Source organism: Oryzias latipes, chromosome 10 (assembly GCF_053564925.1).
Source record: "Oryzias latipes strain Hd-rR chromosome 10, Olatipes_Hd-rR_3.1".
Taxonomy (NCBI): domain Eukaryota; kingdom Metazoa; phylum Chordata; class Actinopteri; order Beloniformes; family Adrianichthyidae; genus Oryzias; species Oryzias latipes.
The window spans coordinates 19,424,969-19,443,710 of NC_136246.1; the positions used below are offsets into that span (position 1 = coordinate 19,424,969).

The 18,742-nt window shown below is 38.9% G+C and overlaps 1 protein-coding gene and 2 long non-coding RNA genes across 4 annotated transcripts in view; all 3 read left to right on the forward strand.

Moving 5' to 3' along the window:
- LOC144994885 (uncharacterized) overlaps positions 1-18,742 on the forward strand; it is a 63,971-nt gene that overhangs the window by 18,709 nt on the left and 26,520 nt on the right. The gene's annotated exons all lie outside the window — the stretch shown is intronic.
- LOC144994733 (uncharacterized) lies at positions 908-3,623 on the forward strand. Its single transcript, XR_013658348.1, has 5 exons — positions 908-1,044; positions 1,377-1,700; positions 2,023-2,127; positions 2,268-2,415; positions 2,536-3,623. It is a non-coding gene; the product is annotated as an uncharacterized LOC144994733 (long non-coding RNA).
- Positions 4,588-10,653, forward strand: LOC111948012 (uncharacterized). Of its 2 annotated transcripts, XR_013658561.1 has the most exons (9): positions 4,588-5,195; positions 5,625-5,939; positions 6,097-6,354; positions 6,440-6,523; positions 7,021-8,531; positions 8,695-8,952; positions 9,024-9,233; positions 9,360-9,461; positions 9,537-10,653. XR_013658561.1 is itself a non-coding variant. In XM_078954236.1 (6 exons), the coding sequence occupies exons 1-6, from the start codon at positions 5,147-5,149 to the stop codon at positions 9,734-9,736; spliced, it is 1,134 nt and encodes a 377-aa protein (XP_078810362.1). In that variant the 5' UTR covers positions 4,589-5,146; the 3' UTR covers positions 9,737-10,653. The 2 variants fall into 2 exon arrangements, 1 of the variants encoding a protein (XP_078810362.1); XM_078954236.1 differs by lacking the exons at positions 6,440-6,523; positions 7,021-8,531; positions 8,695-8,952 and having other exon boundaries at positions 4,589-5,195.

An 18,742-nucleotide genomic window follows, 5' to 3' on the forward strand; every position in this document is an offset into this window, starting at 1 on the left:
GGATCCACCAGTTTCAGCATATAATTCAGTAAATCATGAGTTTTAAGTCTTTAAATTTGCTAAATCATGTCTGCAAATGTTAAAAACTTTTGTAAATCAGTGCTCCAAAAAAAAACCCACACGAAATGAATTGATAAATTATGAAAATATAATCAGACTTCTGTTCAAATCGGAATAATTAGCTTAAAGCTAAATTAGCAAAAGTAGTTTAGTGGAACCAAACAAAGCAAAAGGGTTAAAGCTTTTGAAGAAACTCTAAAATATAGTTTTTAAAATGTCTTCCACTGGCATTGCAGAAATTCAGTTGAAATATCAGACATGTATTTTTAACAAAAGATGATTTAAGATCACTTAAAATTAGACCAAGTATAGTTAAGTGTCATTTTCTCCACTTTGGGTGAAACTGAAACTGTTTGCAGCTCTGTGCTAATTCAAAAAAGAATTTCTTACATTTTGTTACTCCTTAACTAGTTATTTCCTCCTGTCTTTTAGGAATATGAAGGAGAGCAGGAAGATGATTGTAATGGAGACATTCACATCTGTGACAAATATATTAATAGTCCTTTTAAAACACTCAGGGAAAAACACCTGCTGGTTTTACACAATCAAGAACATTTCAACATGTTTTATTTCAACTTCTGGCCTGAACTTCTTTTTACAGATGATTTTTGTTAGAAATGTTGAAAAAATAAACATGTTTTTTAATAAAGCTACCAAACCTACATCAGTTCAATCTGTGTTCACCAAAGCTAAAAACAGCATGAAAAAGAGGAAAGAACTTGTGACACAGAAATGACTAAACTTGATGAAATCTGTAGACAAATGAGTCTGTTGTAACCGTCTTTGTCTTTCTAAATTGTTTGTGTTCTGAGTGAAGTTTGTGCGTTTTCTTTGTCTCATGGGGTCAGAAGTGGCTGTTTGGTGAGCTTCCTTCTTTCTTCAAGAAGTCTGGTGGGTCATTCAGTTCCGTTTTCAGCTCTGATCGCTGCCGAAAAATGGAAGCCGTGGTCCGACTGTTGTTGCTGTTAGTAGGAGTCGCTCAGGGTGAGTCAATGTTTTGAAGTTTTATCTGACAGAAACTGAGTTTCTCTATCAAAAGTTTAAAAACTAGAGAACTCTTGTATTTTGCTTTTTCCAGCTTAGAATTATTTGAACTACAAATATAGAACGTTTACTGCGACTGCACAAGTGTGACATAAACTTAAAAAGCCCAAACTCTGAAAAGTGCTTCTGTCACAAACAAAAGAACATCAATTTAGACTAAACAGTTGAAAACTAAAATTCTAAAACATTTGAAAGGATTTGCTGTATGTATTTATGTGGTCCCACATTACATAGAAACATTGAAACTAATAACGGTACTTTTTCCTTTTTAGGTACAGAGACTTTCTGTGATTCAAGACAGGATAAAGTTCAGTGTTATGGAGCTGATGGTGGAACTGTGTTCATACAGCTGATCAACAAAGACACAGAGACAGACAATAAATTTGAATGGAAGAAGGATAACTTGGTATTACTTAAAGGGAAAAAAAATTCCATACTATCTAATGAATTGGAGAACAGATCTTCATTTTTTTTCAACAATGGAACATTTATGATTAAAAACCTGAGTAAAAGTGACAGCGGTGAATATGAACTCACACTGTATAACTCAGAGGGAAAGATTATCAAAAAACGGTCTACAAGGTTAACTGTTAATGGTGAGTTCCTACATTTTTGCATAAATTGTTTTTAAAGATCTTAATCTCATTATATTGTGAGTGAACAAAGTAAAAAAATCTCAAGTCAGTTTTTATGTTTGACACCAAATAGATGCAGAAACAAACTGTTATGTTTTATTGGTTTCTAAATTTTATTTTTGCTTCGCTGTGGGTTTATTTTGAAAATATTACCCCAAACTCAAAAGTACTCCTGTGTCATCTTGGCTACAGTGAACTTGTTTTTAACTTTAATGCTGATTACTTGTCTTCCAAGAACACATATTTCTGTTGCAGTTCTTTATTTGTTTTGTCTTCCAAATAGAAAGGAATCCACTGTCCATCCTGGCTGTCTTGCTTTCACTTCTGTTAATCTGCTTAATTGCTGGAACTGTTGTCATCTGTGTCTTGAAAAAAAACAAAAACAAAGGTATGAAGCTCATCTTTTATTTCATTTTGGTCATTTCACTTTTTCATTTTTTTAAATGAATAGAATATAATACTGTTAGATTTTAATTGAGTAAAAGTCATTTAAATGAACAAATTGTAACATTTTCTCTTCAATCACAGGTGATCATCAAATAATCTATGCTGAAGTTCAGATGAAGCAGCAGCAGAAGAAGAGGAGCGTCTCTGAAAAGTTAGAAGTGGAGGTGGAGTACAGTGAAGTGAAGTTTGCAGAGCGCCCTCATCAGACTGAGCCTGCAAATTATGAAGCGTAAGCAGATCGTGGTTTCAGATGAAGCTAAAGAAGAGTTCATTAAAGGTCAAATGAACAGCGGAGTCAGTGGAAAAGATTCCCTGGACTCCCGTGTTGATTTGTGGTTTTCTATTGCAGGTTCAAAGGAGATTCAAGTTGAGGAAGATGAAGAGATCCGCAGGATCTTCCTAAAAGATGCACTTTGATCTGTTTGTATGCAGCTGCCCTGATTTTCTCTTCTTTTTCTCTATATTAATGTGGGTTACATTGAGAGAACATGAGAATGTGAGGAAACTGCTGTAATTTCTTCCTTTGGCTTCTTTTTGTTCAGTGCTTGATATATGGGCCTCGAAATAAGACATCTTAAAAGCTATTCTATGTTATTTAAAGATGGTATTGTTTGTTTTTCATCATTTCTCAGTAACACAAAGCAGCAAATTGATCAAAAGAACCACATGATCCACAAAATGGAAAAACAAGCTCTGTTTGTGATGAACAAAGGAAAACGTTTGGAAGCTTCTTGATAACAGCTCACATACTCACTTACATATGTTTTAAAGTTATAGAAAAGAAACCCAGACTCTTAAACTTTAAATGATTGCAAAAAAGGATAATATGAATTTAATAAAACATAAGCAGGACCATCACTTCTTCTGTCTGGACAAAGTCAGTCAAAGTTGTTCCAAACTGAAACTTAACTCAAACTCAGTTTGTTGTCTCTAAGAAAAATCAACAAAACTGCAAAAATTCACATCCTGAATGTGATTCAGAGGCAACCAATTAAAAAATTGAAGCCATCGTTCTCCAGATTCCTTAGTTTCATATTCTTTTGATCAAGAAAGTAGACAGAAAAGCACACTACAGATGTGAGACTGAAAAAAAAACTCAACTGTTTTCTATACTGTTAGTTATTTGTGTTTCATTTGCTTGTTGACTTTCTGTTTTTTGCACCTGGATGCTAAGCATGTTCTTTCTAGTTGTGACATGTACAAAGTCCCTAATCTATTAATTAGCATGTTGTTTAACCAACATCAAGGATGGACACGTCATTAGCCTTTCAGAAGCAGTTTGTCTTTGTATTTTCTTTGCTGATGGTTCAGTGCTGTGCAGCATTTGTGAGGATAGAATTTTACGTTGTTTGATTATTTTGCTCTTTTTGAAAATTCTCTTTTTTGCAGATGCACAATTTATAAAGTAACAAATAAAAATTTGTAGAAAAAGAAAAACGTGTGTGTCCTTTTTATTCATAACGAACCAGTTTGGATTAGTCTCTGCTTATCAACATAGACCACATTTTTGGGTCAAACTAGACTTGGATAAATTGTGTGTACAATGAAAGAACGTTACAAAAAGAAAGAACAGTTTTTTTTTGAAGAAGAGGCAGAAACTTGTTCAGAAGCAGCAACATGTCATCTTAATTGGCATTTAGAAAGGAAGCAGTTTATCTTTTTTCACCATCAAGTCATTATGTCTTACCGATAACTTACCGTGCTGCACTTGTTAAGGAAATGTGTTCACACAAACTAAAACGCAAAGATCAGTGTTTTGCACACTGACATAAAAATAATGATTAAAATGTGAAGTTTTTCTGGTTTAATACTAGAAGAAAGAAAACCAAATGAATCCTGACCCTGTTTGGAGCAAAGACTTGATGATACTTGTAGATCTTCTTGGCTTTAAACCAAAGAGTTTCAAAAATCAGACATTTTGGGTTTAACGTGTAATTTTTCTTTTGCAACAGTTAAAAACATTGTGAATCACACTTGTTAGCTGGGACTTATCCTTCATCTTTATGATTCTAAGATTCTAAAGCCAAAAATGTTTTCAGAAGCTGAAAATGCAACCACAAGGGGGCACAATTCAGTGCATTCATGTCCTCAAGCAGCAAAATGGGAAAAATAAACCCTCCTAATGAGCATATTAATACTTTCCACAGTCACAAACATTTACTACTAATTTTGGAGAGTTTGATCCTAACGTGACCCACAGGTGATGCTTAAACGTTACTATAACCTTATTAAGCCTTAAACTGTCTTTAATCTAACAATGTTTTAGCAGGTTATGTACAGGAGGCCAAAATACTAATAAAATGCAATAGATTAACAGAACTCACACAAACACACTATTTAAATTAAGTTCTTATCTATTTTTTTGTAAATAATCTCATTATCTCATCATATTCTCTGGTCATTTTTCCAACACATTTAAAATAAAAGTTTGACACACTGTATTGATCTAAAGTTTGAAGATTTTTTCAGCTTAATTCATGAAATTGGATTATTTTTACCAAAGTTTCTGCATATCTTGAGGTGTGGGGTTTATTCTCTCCTTTTAATTTAACTACTTGTTAAACTACTCGGTAAATTCTTTATTTGTTTTACATATTCCTTTTCAGATTTTTTTTATTTTTTTATTTCTGTCACCTGGAAGCTTCTCCATAGTTTCAATAGTTAAAACTCAATTTGAAATGTTTTAAAATTTAGAATATTTCCATCTGTCCCTCTCATCAGGCATTTTCTGCTGACAACCAAAAGGGGAAGTAAAACTCAGATCACTTCCTTTCTTCCTGTCAGTCTAAAAAAAGGAGTAGAGTGAACCTTCGTCTGGTCAAAGTGTTCACACCGTCACCTCCAACAGCATCACTGAAAAGACTCACTGCAGATTGTTCAGAGTAAAATATAAATATTTTTGGTTTCAGTAAAAGTCTGAGAAAAGCTTAAGGAGAGTCGACAGACTGAACTGTGCAGAAATGACATTTGTGATCGGACTGTTGCTGATGCTGATCACAGTCACTGATGGTGAGTTGATCATCTCATTCCGGATTATTTATTATTATGATTTATGATTTGTTATTGGTTGTATTTAGCAAAAAACATTCTTAAAGAGCAAACGTTTCTTTTATTTTAAAAATCCTGGGACTTCCATTTCATCAAGAGCCTCTTTAGACCAAAAACTAACAGTTGTAAAATTGAAGTTAATTTTTCAAACCTAAAATAGATAAACATGCATTACTACTTTATGAATTTATATATTTGCTTTACAGATCTTTTTATTTCAGTGATTCAGTCAACAAATTCAAAGAATAACTAACTAGAAATTTTTTTAACAGACTTTTAATCTGTTTATGTTTATATTTAGATTTATGTATAACTGTGCTGTGATCTTACTTTAAATAGCTATAATGTATAATATTTTGTTTTTTCTTTCTTAACTTTCAAATCTTCCAGGTGTGGTGACCCACTGTGATGGCAGACAGAATGGAACTCAGTGTTATGGAGCTTTGGGAGGAACTGTTTCTCTCCAGCTGATGGACCACTTCTCCCAAAAACATTTATACCAGTTGTTAGCTAAAAACATGAATTTACTACAAGTTAGAAAATCTAGACCACTAGAGATGCAAAACAGAACTTCATTTTTTCCCTCTAATGGAACATTTTGGATCCATAACCTGAGCAGGAGTGACAGTGGTGAATATAGACTTCAAACATTTGATTCAAATGGAACATTGGCAGAACCTCGCACCTTATGGTTGTTAATACAAGGTAAATATATCATTTAATATTTAATAGATCATTGTACATCCAAAATCTGGCTGTATGTGGACAATCTACACAATAAGTGTCAAAGTTAGTGTTTAGTTTTTCCACATCTCTGCTATTCATCAGAAAGATTGTGAATAAAGGTGTGTGTTCTTCTCAGCTCCTGTGTCCTCCGTCTCGCTGGTCTCTGAGTGTTTGTCTCAGGGAGCGATGAAGGTGTCCTGCTCCTCTGAGGGAGGGGACAGTCCTCAGTACAGGTGGACTCTGAATGGAAAGTCACTGACAGAAGCTGAGCTGCTTTCTGGAAACAAGCAGACAAACATCATCACTTTGAAACAACACGTCTCAGGACGTCTGGTCTGCTCCTCCTGGAACCACGTCAGCTCTGTTTCTAATTCGACAAACATCTGTACCTGTGGTGAGTTAGAGGAATAAAAAACATAACAGTCAACAAATTGATTGCTGTAATCATTTTGTTTATGGATTATTTTGCTTTCTCACAGGCTTCATTCCTATTAACTGCACCAAAAGGACTCTGTGCTTTGAACCAGCAAAAAGCCCACCAACAGAGAAGGACAGAACTGTGGGTAAGGAGTCGGACACCAAAAACCTTTTTCAAATTACATCACACATATTTCAAATTAAACACAACAGAATCTCTTCTTATCAGCTGAACCAAAGTCCAGACCAGCATTATTGCAATTTTTGTGGTGCAGGGGTAGAGCGGTCAACCTCAGATCAGAAGATTGCATGTTCAGTTCTCAACTTTCCCACCTATGTCTCCTCGGGCAAAACACATAAACTCCCATTGCTCCCATTGGTGGTTGGAGGTTGGCGCCAGTGTTCGGCAGCCCAGCCAGTGTGTGAATGTGTGCGTGCATGGGTGAATGGGACTGTGACTGTAAAGTGCTTTGGGCCTTTAAGGAAGCTAGTAAAGTGCGAAACAAGTACCCACCACATACCATTTTAATGCTAATTAAACATCGATAGATGTTACATTGGTAACTACTTAAGTCTTCTTTATAATTTAAATACTTTTTCTTGGTCGTTGATCTAACATTTTGTGTCGTCTTTGTGTCTCTAGTTCACGCAGATCCGTCCGTGCTGAGATGCAGTCTGATGTTTCTGTTTTCTGTTGTTTCCTTTGTTGGAATCGGCGTCTATTTCAAGTGGAAGAAGATTAAATCTGAGAAAGCTGAACAGTTTGCTGCAAGACACAGAAGAACGCTTTCACAGCGTTTCTTAACAAGTGTACAGGTTCTGTACGATAACATTCAACCAAAATCATAATCTAGTATCACATTCAAGTTAAATGTTCTACACAAAGTTTATGACTTCTATGACATGACTGTAACTATACTGTACAAGCAGAGTAAAGTCATTGTTTTTAATATGATTCCTAATAGACTTAAGAGCAAAATGTTTTCATCGCTACCATCTTAACACCTTGGTTCTCATACAAATATACATTTGTAACTTCTGTTTTGTAAATATTTTAAGCTTATTCTTCAAAAATGTGTGATTTAATTTGGAAAACCTTGATGACATTTTTGTATGTGCTGGTTTCCAAAACATTTGGTGTACTTTTTTACTATGGCTTTATGCAGCCAGCTTAACGCGGCATTGAAACTAAAAGTGGGTGTTGAAAAATAAAATATTTGTAACTGTTAATTCAAAACTTACATTTTAAACCACAAATTACATTCAATAAAATGAATATGCCATTCAAGTCCAACTTATTCTGCATTTTTAGTCGATTGCTTTCTCTTCTTACGCTTTTTAACGCTATTTTTACTCCCAAATCTTTTGTTTTTCAATGCCAAGTTTTTGTTTCAATTCTATGTTAAGCAAATGTCATTGTAAGCCCAGATTTCACACACTTAATATTAATATGACAATAAAACTCAAAAATAAATGTTTTGTTCTTAGCATACATGTTCACGCATGTGACGGAGCGGCTCCGTCTCTCGGGCTGAGCGAACACCGTGAGCACACATACACACACACACCCACACATGTTGGTGCGCGCGTCCACGTCACAATCAAACATTTCGCTGTGAAACCATAGTTTCTTACAATTCACCTTTCATTTTTACAGTTTAGACCTCGGGTGCACACTTGGTCATCAGTAGTTTTAAGCATACACGTGCTGGTTTGCGGCGCCTTCCGTCCGTGAAACCCGGGTTCGACTCCGGGCTGCTCCCTGTTCCCTTCTCTACCTCTGCCGGTTCCAAGCCCGGTTTGAGAAGGTTGCGTCAGGAAGGGCATCCGGCGTAAAACATTGCCAAATTTACCATGCAACTTGTTCGCTGTGGCGACCCCTGATGGGAGAAGCCGAAAGTGGAAGAGAATACATAGAACCGCTTACTCACGGCAGCAAATACGAGTTGTTTACTAAAAACGTGAAAGTACTAACAGGAAGAAAAGATAGACCACCTAATATTAAAATGAACGATACATTTTCATTTCTTCCCTCTAATGGAACATTTTGGATCCATAACCTGAGCAGGAATGACAGTGGTGAATATAGACTGATAATATTTGATTCAAATGGAAAACAGACAAAAATCCACACCCTACAATTATCAGTTCAAGGTAAATATGTTTTTATCAGCTGATATTTTAAGTGATAGTTATACAAAAATATCTGACTGTATGTGGACAATCTACACAATAAGTGTCAAAGTTAGTGTTTAGTTTTTCCACATCTCTGCTCTTCATCAGAAAGATTGTGAATAAAGGTGTGTGTTCTTCTCAGCTCCTGTGTCCTCCGTCTCGCTGGTCTCTGAGTGTTTGTCTCAGGGAGAGATGAAGGTGTCCTGCTCCTCTGAGGGACGGGGCAGTCCTCAGTACAGGTGGACTCTGAATGGAAAGTCACTGACAGAAGCTGAGCTGCTTTCTGGAAACAAGCAGACAAACATCATCACTTTGAAACAACACGTCTCAGGACGTCTGGTCTGCTCCTCCTGGAACCACGTCAGCTCTGCTTCTAAAGAGATAAACATCAATAACTGTGGTGAGTTAGAGGAATAAAAACTTTGAAAAGTTGAGATTACTCTGTACATCATATACTTTGTTTTCTCACAGGTTTCATTTACATAAACTGCACTTTTAATGGGACGAAGATATCAAAGTGGGTGTTTAAGGAAAATAACACTCTGTGTGTTGAACCAACAACATCACCAACAGAAGCACAAAGCACTGTGGGTAAGGAGTCAGGGTCACTAACAACCTCTACTTTTAACACAGCCTACAATCAAAATGTAACTCACGGCACAGAGGAGCCTTGGTACATTTGTAAGTGAAATATTTCTCTGCTGTAGGTGATTCATGAAGTACCTTTTGTTTTTATTTTTTTAAAGTAAAATATTTCCTATTTTCTGACTCTAACCTGCTTGTTTGAACAATTTTTCACTTCAACAGCTTATCTACCCATTCTAGTTGGTGTTCTGTCTGCTCTATTAATCTTATTACTAGTTGGAATTGCAATGATTTGTACCAGGAAGAAAAAACCCATTGGAAAAGGTATAAATCAACACTGTTATTTCTTTTTGGATGTCTGATTCCACATAAATATATATATGTGTGTGTGCTCCTCAGGAGAGGTGGGGGATCAAGAACTCATTTACGCTGATGTCAGGATTGTGAAACAGCAGAGCAAAAAACAGACGCGACCACAACCACGTGAGGACGTGGATGTGGAGTACGGCCAGGTCAAGTTCAGGGAGCGACCTCAGCACATGGACACTGCTGCAGATGTGTGCGTTTATGCAATGGTCCAAAAAAGACAGGGGACCTGAGAGGGAGAAGGAGGGAAAGCAGCAGATGATTTTGCCTTTGAGTGGATGAATTTTGTTGCTTGTAGCTTTATGAACCTTTTTTTTTAAAAGATTTTTTGTGCTTTCAGAGCAAGTTATTATGCAGAAGAGGGACACTTTTCTGTTTAATTATTAGGATGTTTTTATTGTGTTTATTTTTTCTATTTTATACAATTAAACCTCAACTTGTCTTTATATTTAAAAGCGTTTTTAAAAGGTATTTTTAATACATAAAAAGAAAAATAGATGCATAGTTTGCACATAAATTACACTCAACCTTTTGCACATTTTTTCCTAATTTTTAGAAACGATTGTCTCTTGAGAAATCATCCTCTAAAGTGGAGGATTTAGCTTGTTCCTCTGACAGCTCTGGCTTTGTTTCTTTTTGAACAGATCTCAAAATGTTGCAACCACAGTATTAGTTCATTCTTAAGTAAAAATAACCCAAACGCATTGAGCTCATCTTTTCTGACCCCAAATATATTGACGCCAGTGAGCTCAGAAATCTATTGACTGAGGAGGAGAATTACTTTTTAAAAGATGCTGTGTTGCTCCCAAGCTCTTTATATTTTGTGAAATAGGAGCCAGTAAGCAAAAACAAAGCTAGTGTCAAATTCTGCAGCTTCATGTTGAATTGAAAAAATAATTAGCAGGCTGACTGATGATGGGGGGATGCTGTATTTGTGATCTTCTATCATCAAGTCAAGTTTTCTATTTTAGTCTTTGCAACTTCCTGTGGAAAGTGTTTGCATGCTGATGATAGATATTAGATCAGTCTAATCAGGTTTTATTATGTATTTTATTAAATGAAGTACAGTTTGCAGTTTTTGCAGATTTTCATATTTGTAGTTTGTAAAAAATCAAATAAACAGAGAGCTTTGATCTTTTTTTAAACTAAATGTTTTTAAATTGACTCATGTTTTGGGGTCAAACTATTTTTAGTTGGTGAATAAGAAAATAATGTGCTAAAATATGCCATTTATCATTTAAAATATGTCAGAAAATATTCCCTCCCGATTCAGATTTTAGAAAATAAAATCTTTTAGTCTTTACTTCACCTCCCTGTAATGATCTACCTTACAGATTGCTGCATCTTGTAAAACATCATATAAACCATTACATTTTAACTCATAAAGTGAATAACAAAACCACAGCATAATCTTGGATCTGGCTCTGACACCAGCAAAAATAATCGAAATATTTTTAATGCTTTTTGTTTTGTGTTCTGAGTAAAAGGGAGTCCCATCAAATTTCCTGTCTTGTTGATAAATTTAAAGCTTCTAAGAATTCGCTTGAACCCGTTTAAATAGAAAAACTGTTCATTGTGAAAATAATTCATTAGAAATTCAATTTGATGGGTTAAAGATGAAAGAAAGAAAATGAAAAAATGATTATCCAACACTTCCGATTCAGTTTCTGCAACATTTTGGGGTTCTGATGCTTGTATAAAAATGTACTTGCTATGATTACTTTTGAATGTTTAAAGATATTTATACTGTTATGATTTTTACTTAACATATATCAGACATTTTTCTTTCTGCTTTTTTACGTCCTGCTATGCAGAACTGCATTTTTACAGGGTTGACTCATTTCTAAACAAAGGTTACTGAAGACGGTTGGTGTGATAGTTTGTGGTTAAATTTTAACAGCAATACAGAGCGTTCAAAGTGCCATAAAATACATTTATGATGGGCTGCTTGGTAGGATTGTCCTGACATAACTAGTTTTTCGGTGATCAGGCACACACTAGTATTCAGTGCTTTACCTTTTTAACAGCTTAGATACTTTTTTTGTGAGTACTTGTGTTTTACGTTTTGTGTGAGAGGCTGAAAATCCTGAGAGGCAGATGTAGTGTAAACTGCCCAAAAGGGCAGAAAGACTAGCGTCTCTGAGCTTCATTGTTTTGTTCACTTTTTCCACGGTCTGATACCCGATTCTGTGGAAAGCTACACTGCTATAGACGAGCTTTAGCTGGTATTTTTGTTAGAACTGAGCGACTTTATGAGCTAAATTGGAACGAGGAAATGAAGGCTTTAACCACTTCTGATTGGTCAGACTGCTGACATGTGATTAAGCCTTCAAGAATGATTGGTGGAGATGGTTAACACTAGAACGCCCAGGATTTTTCACTCCCCCTGCAGCGTCCAGAGCACAGCCAAATGGCTGGGTGGCTCGAAATGACTAAAGGCCTGTTCACACCGGGACGAATTTCGCCGGCGATTTTCGCCGACGTTTAACGCCTCGTGACTAAACAAAGGGCACCAATGTGAGTGTGCACACCGAGGCGAAAAAACGCCAAGCGCCAAAGCGTCAAAAAAAAAAAACGCCTCGGGTTCGTTTTTTTTTTCCGACGCGTCGCGTCGAAATCTATTCGACCAATGAGAATGGCGCTTTTGCACACGTGTCTGGAGCTTCTGAAGTTACAGTAAAACACAACTTGGGGGCGCTCAAACACAAAACTGCCTTGCTGAGCCCACATACCAGCGAAGAAGTTAGACGCCAAGTAGTGTCTACACTGCCGCGAAGAAATAATGACGGACATTCTTAAATATCCCCGAACCAAGTACCAGTTGGAGCTACTGATGCTTGAAATATTCATGTTTTCTTTGTATGATTCTGACAAGCGCGTAAATACTTGCTCTCTTCTTCTGAGTGAAAAGCGACTTTAAGAATCGTAAAGTTGCGCAGCGCCACCTTGTGTACAGGAGTATTTCTGTTTACATTAAGCGCCATCTAATGTCAGGGAAGGAAATTGCATGTTCGCTCGCCTCATCGGCAGCGAAAATCGCCTGGGTGTGAACACAAAAGACGTGGCGAAAAACGCTGGCGAATAACGCCTGGCGAATATTCGTCCCGGTGTGTACGGGCCTTAATTCAACAGCCTTCATTAGCCACCTTTCATTTGTAAATGCAGCACCAACTACCTGATCATCTGGATGAAGACATGTCCTAGCTAACCACATTCTTTACTCAGATCAGGGTGGGGGAGGTTTTTTCTGCTTCAAAAGAGCCTCCAAGCTCTGACAAACTTTGACTCCCAGTTTGTCAACTGAAAAACCAAGATGCCTTATTTTTACTACCCTGAGCAGACATTGAAAATGATCCTGGAGCAAGTCAACCCATTTGACTCTGAGGGAGAGGAGATATTCCTTCAGCTGGACTCAGACTGATATTTCTTTTGATAAGATTTCATGAACATCTTGTTCTCATTTGCTGATTCTAGCAGTTGTCTATCCATTTATTTTCTGTCCCTGCTCATCCTGGTCAGGATCACAGGGGTCTGCTGGAGCACATCCCAGCTAGTCACAAGCAACTGGGGAGGGGTACACCCTGGATGGGTCACCAGTCCATTGCAGGGCCACATAGATGAATAACTAGGCACACTCACATACACACCTATGAGAAATTTAGTCATTTAATTTAACCACATGTTTCTTGGACTGGGGAGGGAAAGGAGGCCTATTTGACATGTTTTGGAATTTATAGTTTCGACTAGAATTCAACAAAAAAAATTAAAATAAAAAGGGGAAACAACATATATCTTTACATTGCTGAAGGTTTTCATTGCTCAGACCTCAGAAATCAGATCACATTGCCTCTCCATCACAGCACAATTGAATGTTACACTGCTGAGGAAGAGCCTACTGCTTTGGTCAGAAGTACGGTGTCGACTCGCTTACAGAGTTTCCTGTGTTTCATCACTCTGGACATGCTTCAGACTATTAGGGACTGTACTGTTCAGCATGAACGTCAGACAGAAGATGACAGCTGGTTCATGGCCCTCCCTGAACTAATGGGGTTCATTGCCATCCTCCTTGTGAGGGGGGGATAAAACTTCCATCCATGCAAAACGCAAGATGCAAGATCGTTGGCGAAAATGGGAAATCCACTGATCTAAAAAAACTATAGTCAGAAACCACTTGAAAGATATCATGCGCCATTTACACTTTGATGTCAAGGGCACGTGCATGGAACAAGTTGGGACTGACAGGTTTCCTGCAATCTCCAATGTTTGTGGGTTTGTTGTTGCCTACTGCATCAAACTTTCAACCCAGGCAAAATTCACTGAGAGCTTCCAGAATCAGTAAACAACCTTGTTGATTGCTACAAGTATACCATGTGGCAAATGCAGAAAGGAGATTTTGAGGCAGTACCAAGTATGTGCAGACAAGTAGTGGGTTGAAGATATGACTTTGACCACGTGATTTGTTTGCTTGAACATTTCAGTATTATGTCGGTAAAGAAGTGTCTCTTGTGCATGAACAATAAATCTCATCCAAAAAAGAAACACCAAACTGTGGTGACCTCTTACTAGAAGTGACAATAAATATATAGTGAAATAGTGGGAAATAGTGAAAACTTGCGCAGCAACTTGGCTTGTCCTTTTTGCATGCCAATAGAACAACCTGTTAGGGTAGAAGAACAATTGTTAGGGTAGAAGATGTCCATGATAGAGTGAGGTGGAAAAGGATGATTCGCTGTGGCGACCCCTGATGGGAAAAGCCGAAAGAGAAAGAAGAGAACAACCTAATGGCTGTGCTGTTCATGTGCAAACTATGTTGAAGGCTGCTCTTTGGGCATGTAAATTTTGACTAATACAGCCACTTGGCTGTCCCTTGGACATTGTAGGTAGAAAAGCCAAATGGCTGCCCTACGGACGTTCTAGTGTTAAAGGGGCGGGACTTTTCCCGCAAACAGCTTTACTTGCAGCTAAATCGCGGTACAACGTAAAATCGCTCGCTAAGTAGTTAGTCCAACTGGTGTTACCGTAGGTCAGTGGTTCCCAAACTTTTCCTGCAGGGCCCCCCTTTCTGAAGATTAGAATATTTTCGAGCCCCCCCACACTGACACAAACATACAAATCCTTTGTTTCTAAACTCCACCGCGCCCCCCTGCAGTACCTCGGGGCGCGCCCCCCAGTTTGGGAACCACTGCCGTAGGGTGACGTCATCATTGGTCGAAGGACCCCGAGAACATCCGGCAGCACGAGTTGATCCGGTACCCACACCGTCATTCTTATCAAAATGTCTTTAATAGAATCAAATAAACACAAAGAAAAAATAATTTTATGATCTTTCATATTCCTAATTTTTCAGTGTTTTATCAGGGCCTGTGTGGATGAACAAAGAGCTGATATCCTAGAGATGGGTAATGTTTTTAGATTAGTTAATGAGGGCAATTTCCCACAGCACACTTGACCATCTCCCACAGCACACTAGTGTGCCGCGGCACACTGGTTGAAAAACACTGCTCTAGATGACCCAACTCCCAATGTTAAAGTGCCTAGGATAGCACAAGGGTTACCAGCGCCTTTCAAAACACTCAAGGATATCGTACAAAAAAAAAATCACAATAAAATTACTTAAATAAAAATGTTAATAACACGATAAATAAATGGACATCTTAATTAAAGGTTATGAGTCTGGATTAAAAATTGGTAAAGGAGTCAAAGGAGGCAATGATGTGATGGAAGTAAGGTGTTCTGGTGGAGAATACGAATAACTCTTGCATGCATTACACTATAAAAAGGTACAGGCATGTTCATAAAATGTTGGGAGTAACTTGTTTCAAAAGAAAAGTATTGCACCAACAATTGCATTGTGTATATTCTTGTAACATTTTACTCACTACGTGTTTAGTAACTTTCATATTACCACACATTTCCCGCCTTAAATGGAATTTTATATAGCTGCAAGCCCCAATCTTTCACAGAGGTACTGGCTTTGTTTTTCTGGTCCTGGTTATTTAAGACACACCGTTGGTGCAGGAGTTCCCTCTTGAATTTAAATGAGCCAAGAGTTTTTTTTGTTTCTTTGTTAAATAGATCTCATGAGTGTTGCGACAAAAGCTGTTTCAATATCCACCTTAAGCAATATCTGTGCCCACAGAGATACATGGTGTTGGGCGATAAACCATCATATCTATCCATTTTATCAAGAAAGATGTGGATCTATAGTTTTTGACCGCCCCTTACTTAAACGCTATGGGGATAACATCTGACCAAATCATTCTTGCCATTTCTTGTGCAAGAAATGCCATACTGTTCTATAATGACTTTTTTTAGAACTTGTTTCCAATAAGGTTAAATTTTTGAGAAAAAAAATGCTATCTTGTGTTGTGTTTTGTTAATATTTCACACTTTAATAATTCACTTTCCACATATATCTGTATGTGAATGAAATGCTTGTCACGTAAAAAGAAGAACTAGTTTCTGGTTTCATTATAGGTTAAAAAAAAGACGGAACCAAAACTGCAAAGAAAAGATGTGTTGTGAAGATGATAAATGGGAAGAATGTTCAAAGTAAGGAAATATGAAGTTTTTGTTTGACAGACATTATACAAAGCAGAGGATTTTTCAGCTAAAGTACATGTACAGTTTCCAATGTGGTTTCCTGATAACACATAAACAAATTTCAGACAGGAAGCCAATAAGTTGTGGCTAAAAGTAACTTCATGATGTAGCGGTTATACTGAAACTCCTTCTCCAGTTCTAGTCGCTGGTGGTCCGTGTACACCACCCTGTACTTGTCTTTAGTCCGAGTCTTTCCTCCTGCATTACAATAACAAATACATATAATTATTAGGAAAAGGAAAATCTAAGTTTGAATGATCAAATCCTCTTTTTTTGGACTGCAACAACGGTTGTCATGGCTGTGCACCCACCCAATAGACAGAGAGAGTGGGGAGAGCTCAGAATGAGTGGCCTCAACTATTTATTTAGATTAGCTTTTTTTATTTAAACATGCTGTAATAAAAAGCATTCAGGGAAATTGATTGAGCCCGGAAATCTGCATTAGAAATATTGTTAGGGTAGTAAATCTTTGGCTTGAATTGGAAACCATCTTTCATTCCAACAGAATTTCCACGCTTCAGAGCCACGACCGGAGAAACCGACTGTGGCCGGCCGTTGAGAAGCCAGGAGGAAGAACAAGCTGCCGTTCTTTGTTGGAGAACGTGCCTTTGTTAACGGCAAAGAAATCCTGCCACCTTTTATTTTTATTGTTATTTTATTTTTTTAACTTGTCCTGTCCAACAGCTGGGCAAACAGATGAGAGTTGAAGGCCTCTTGTGTTGGACATATTTTACTTTAACAACAGGGGTTATGAATCTTCTGACAAACCAGAGGTATGTCTGAATAAACCCCTTTTGTAATCAAGGCCAAACTTTATTCATTTTAATCATATATGAAAATGTGTTGGACCGAACACAAAAGGAAAGGAGGGAATAACAGAGAGGGATGTTAGAGAGGGGAGGGGGTAGGAGGGTGATAATTGGGGAGGGGGGACACCATGAAGCAGCATAAAGCAACAAGTTTCTGGATGGTTATAATCATTATTGTGAGGTTCAGATGTACTACAAGTCTATAAGGGCGGGGCCTGTCCACTCATACACTCAAATGTTATAAACATACCTGTTGGCTCCAAAAACGTTCACATGTCAACATGTACACAATACAAATAATGTTCCCACACGCATACCTAGTACTAGTGTAAAATATTTCATTCAATCACACAAAATATTAGTGCAAAGGTGAGCTAACACCTGTGCGCAAGTGAGTGTTTATGTTCTTCTGAAGTGGATGATGGAATGTAAAAAGAAGGAGGGAGAGTGCCCAGCCACCCCCACACCAGCAGCAGCGAGAGCAGGGAGGCATAGGGGGAGAGAAAGTGCAAGCTCCAGCCCAGCCAGGAGAGCAGCCCCCCCGCCGCACCGGGAGGGCCCAACGCGGGACCCCGCCCCAGAAGAGTGCCCACAGCCCCAGACAAGCACCTCATCACCACCCAGGAGTTCTGGGAATCCCACCACCCAAACCCCAGGTACGAGTCAGGAACCCCCAAGGGTGATCCGCCCCACGTTCCAGGCAGCCACCCACCCGGCCCACGGTTGGTCCAGGAGAGAGTAAGGCAGGGGCCAGCCGCCCCCGTCCAGGAGGAGGACACCCAGGGTAGGAGGAGGAGCCCAGGAAGTGTTTTAAACATGGCCCGACCAGGCTTGCCCACAGTTGGAAATTTGTCAAGGCCCAACCCTCAAGGGCAAGGACCAGAACCCACACCACAGGGACACGGACACCCCCAGGCTCAGATGTGATGTGATGTGATCCCCGGCTCTTGGTCTTGCCAGAGAACTCAGGGATCCCTCTCCCTGCGTGGAAAGAGGGCTGCTGGGCCCAGGAAGCCAGCACCCAAGGGACACGACCGCCGTTGCAGAGGGCCCAATACCAGGGATGTTGTAGGGGACAGAGGATCCGAGGTCCCACCTTCCTTGTGAAAGGCATGTGCGTGTGTTTGTGAGGGTGTGTGAGTGCATGTATGTGTGTTTGTATTGGAGTGTGTATTTTAGGGGTAAAAGGTGTGTGTACTAAGGGGGTGCAGTTAAAATTGGCGGGTAGGGCACTGAGGGGACATCTCCAGATTACTCACAGTGATGTCCAAGCACCCCCCCACCAAGGGTCCTACATGTCTAAAGTGCAATAAAAACTCAGAGGGGGAAGGGGGGGTCCTAATTGCAGGCTGAACCCCCATCACCCTATTAAGAGATTATATGAGGAAGGGGGTAAGTCGGGGACTGCTGGTAGACTGTCCCCCGGTGGTCAAACAGCCCCCCCCCCGAGCAAGCCCATGCCCCCGCCCCCAGGCACTGGCCCTTGGAGAGCTCTGTCTCTTGGTCCTCGGTTCTCACTGCCAACCAGCCTCAGCGGAGACCCCAACCCGTTAAACCTCCACGGTCCTGTGCCGATAGTGGGCCCTCCACCTCTCCCATGGAGACCCCCCTACCCCCCACGACAGGGCCAACAGTCATTGTCAGTTCAGGTAGCACTGCTGTTGGACCAGTAAAGTCAAAACTTGAATGATTGCTTTGTGCTTGGGAGGACGTTTTGTTCGTTAGCCTTGATATCTCTTCCTCTAATTTCTTGCTTGCAGTCTGAAAAATCAGCTTTAAAGCTGCATGCTGCTCTTTCAGACTGGTTTAGGCAGCTGCATCTTGATT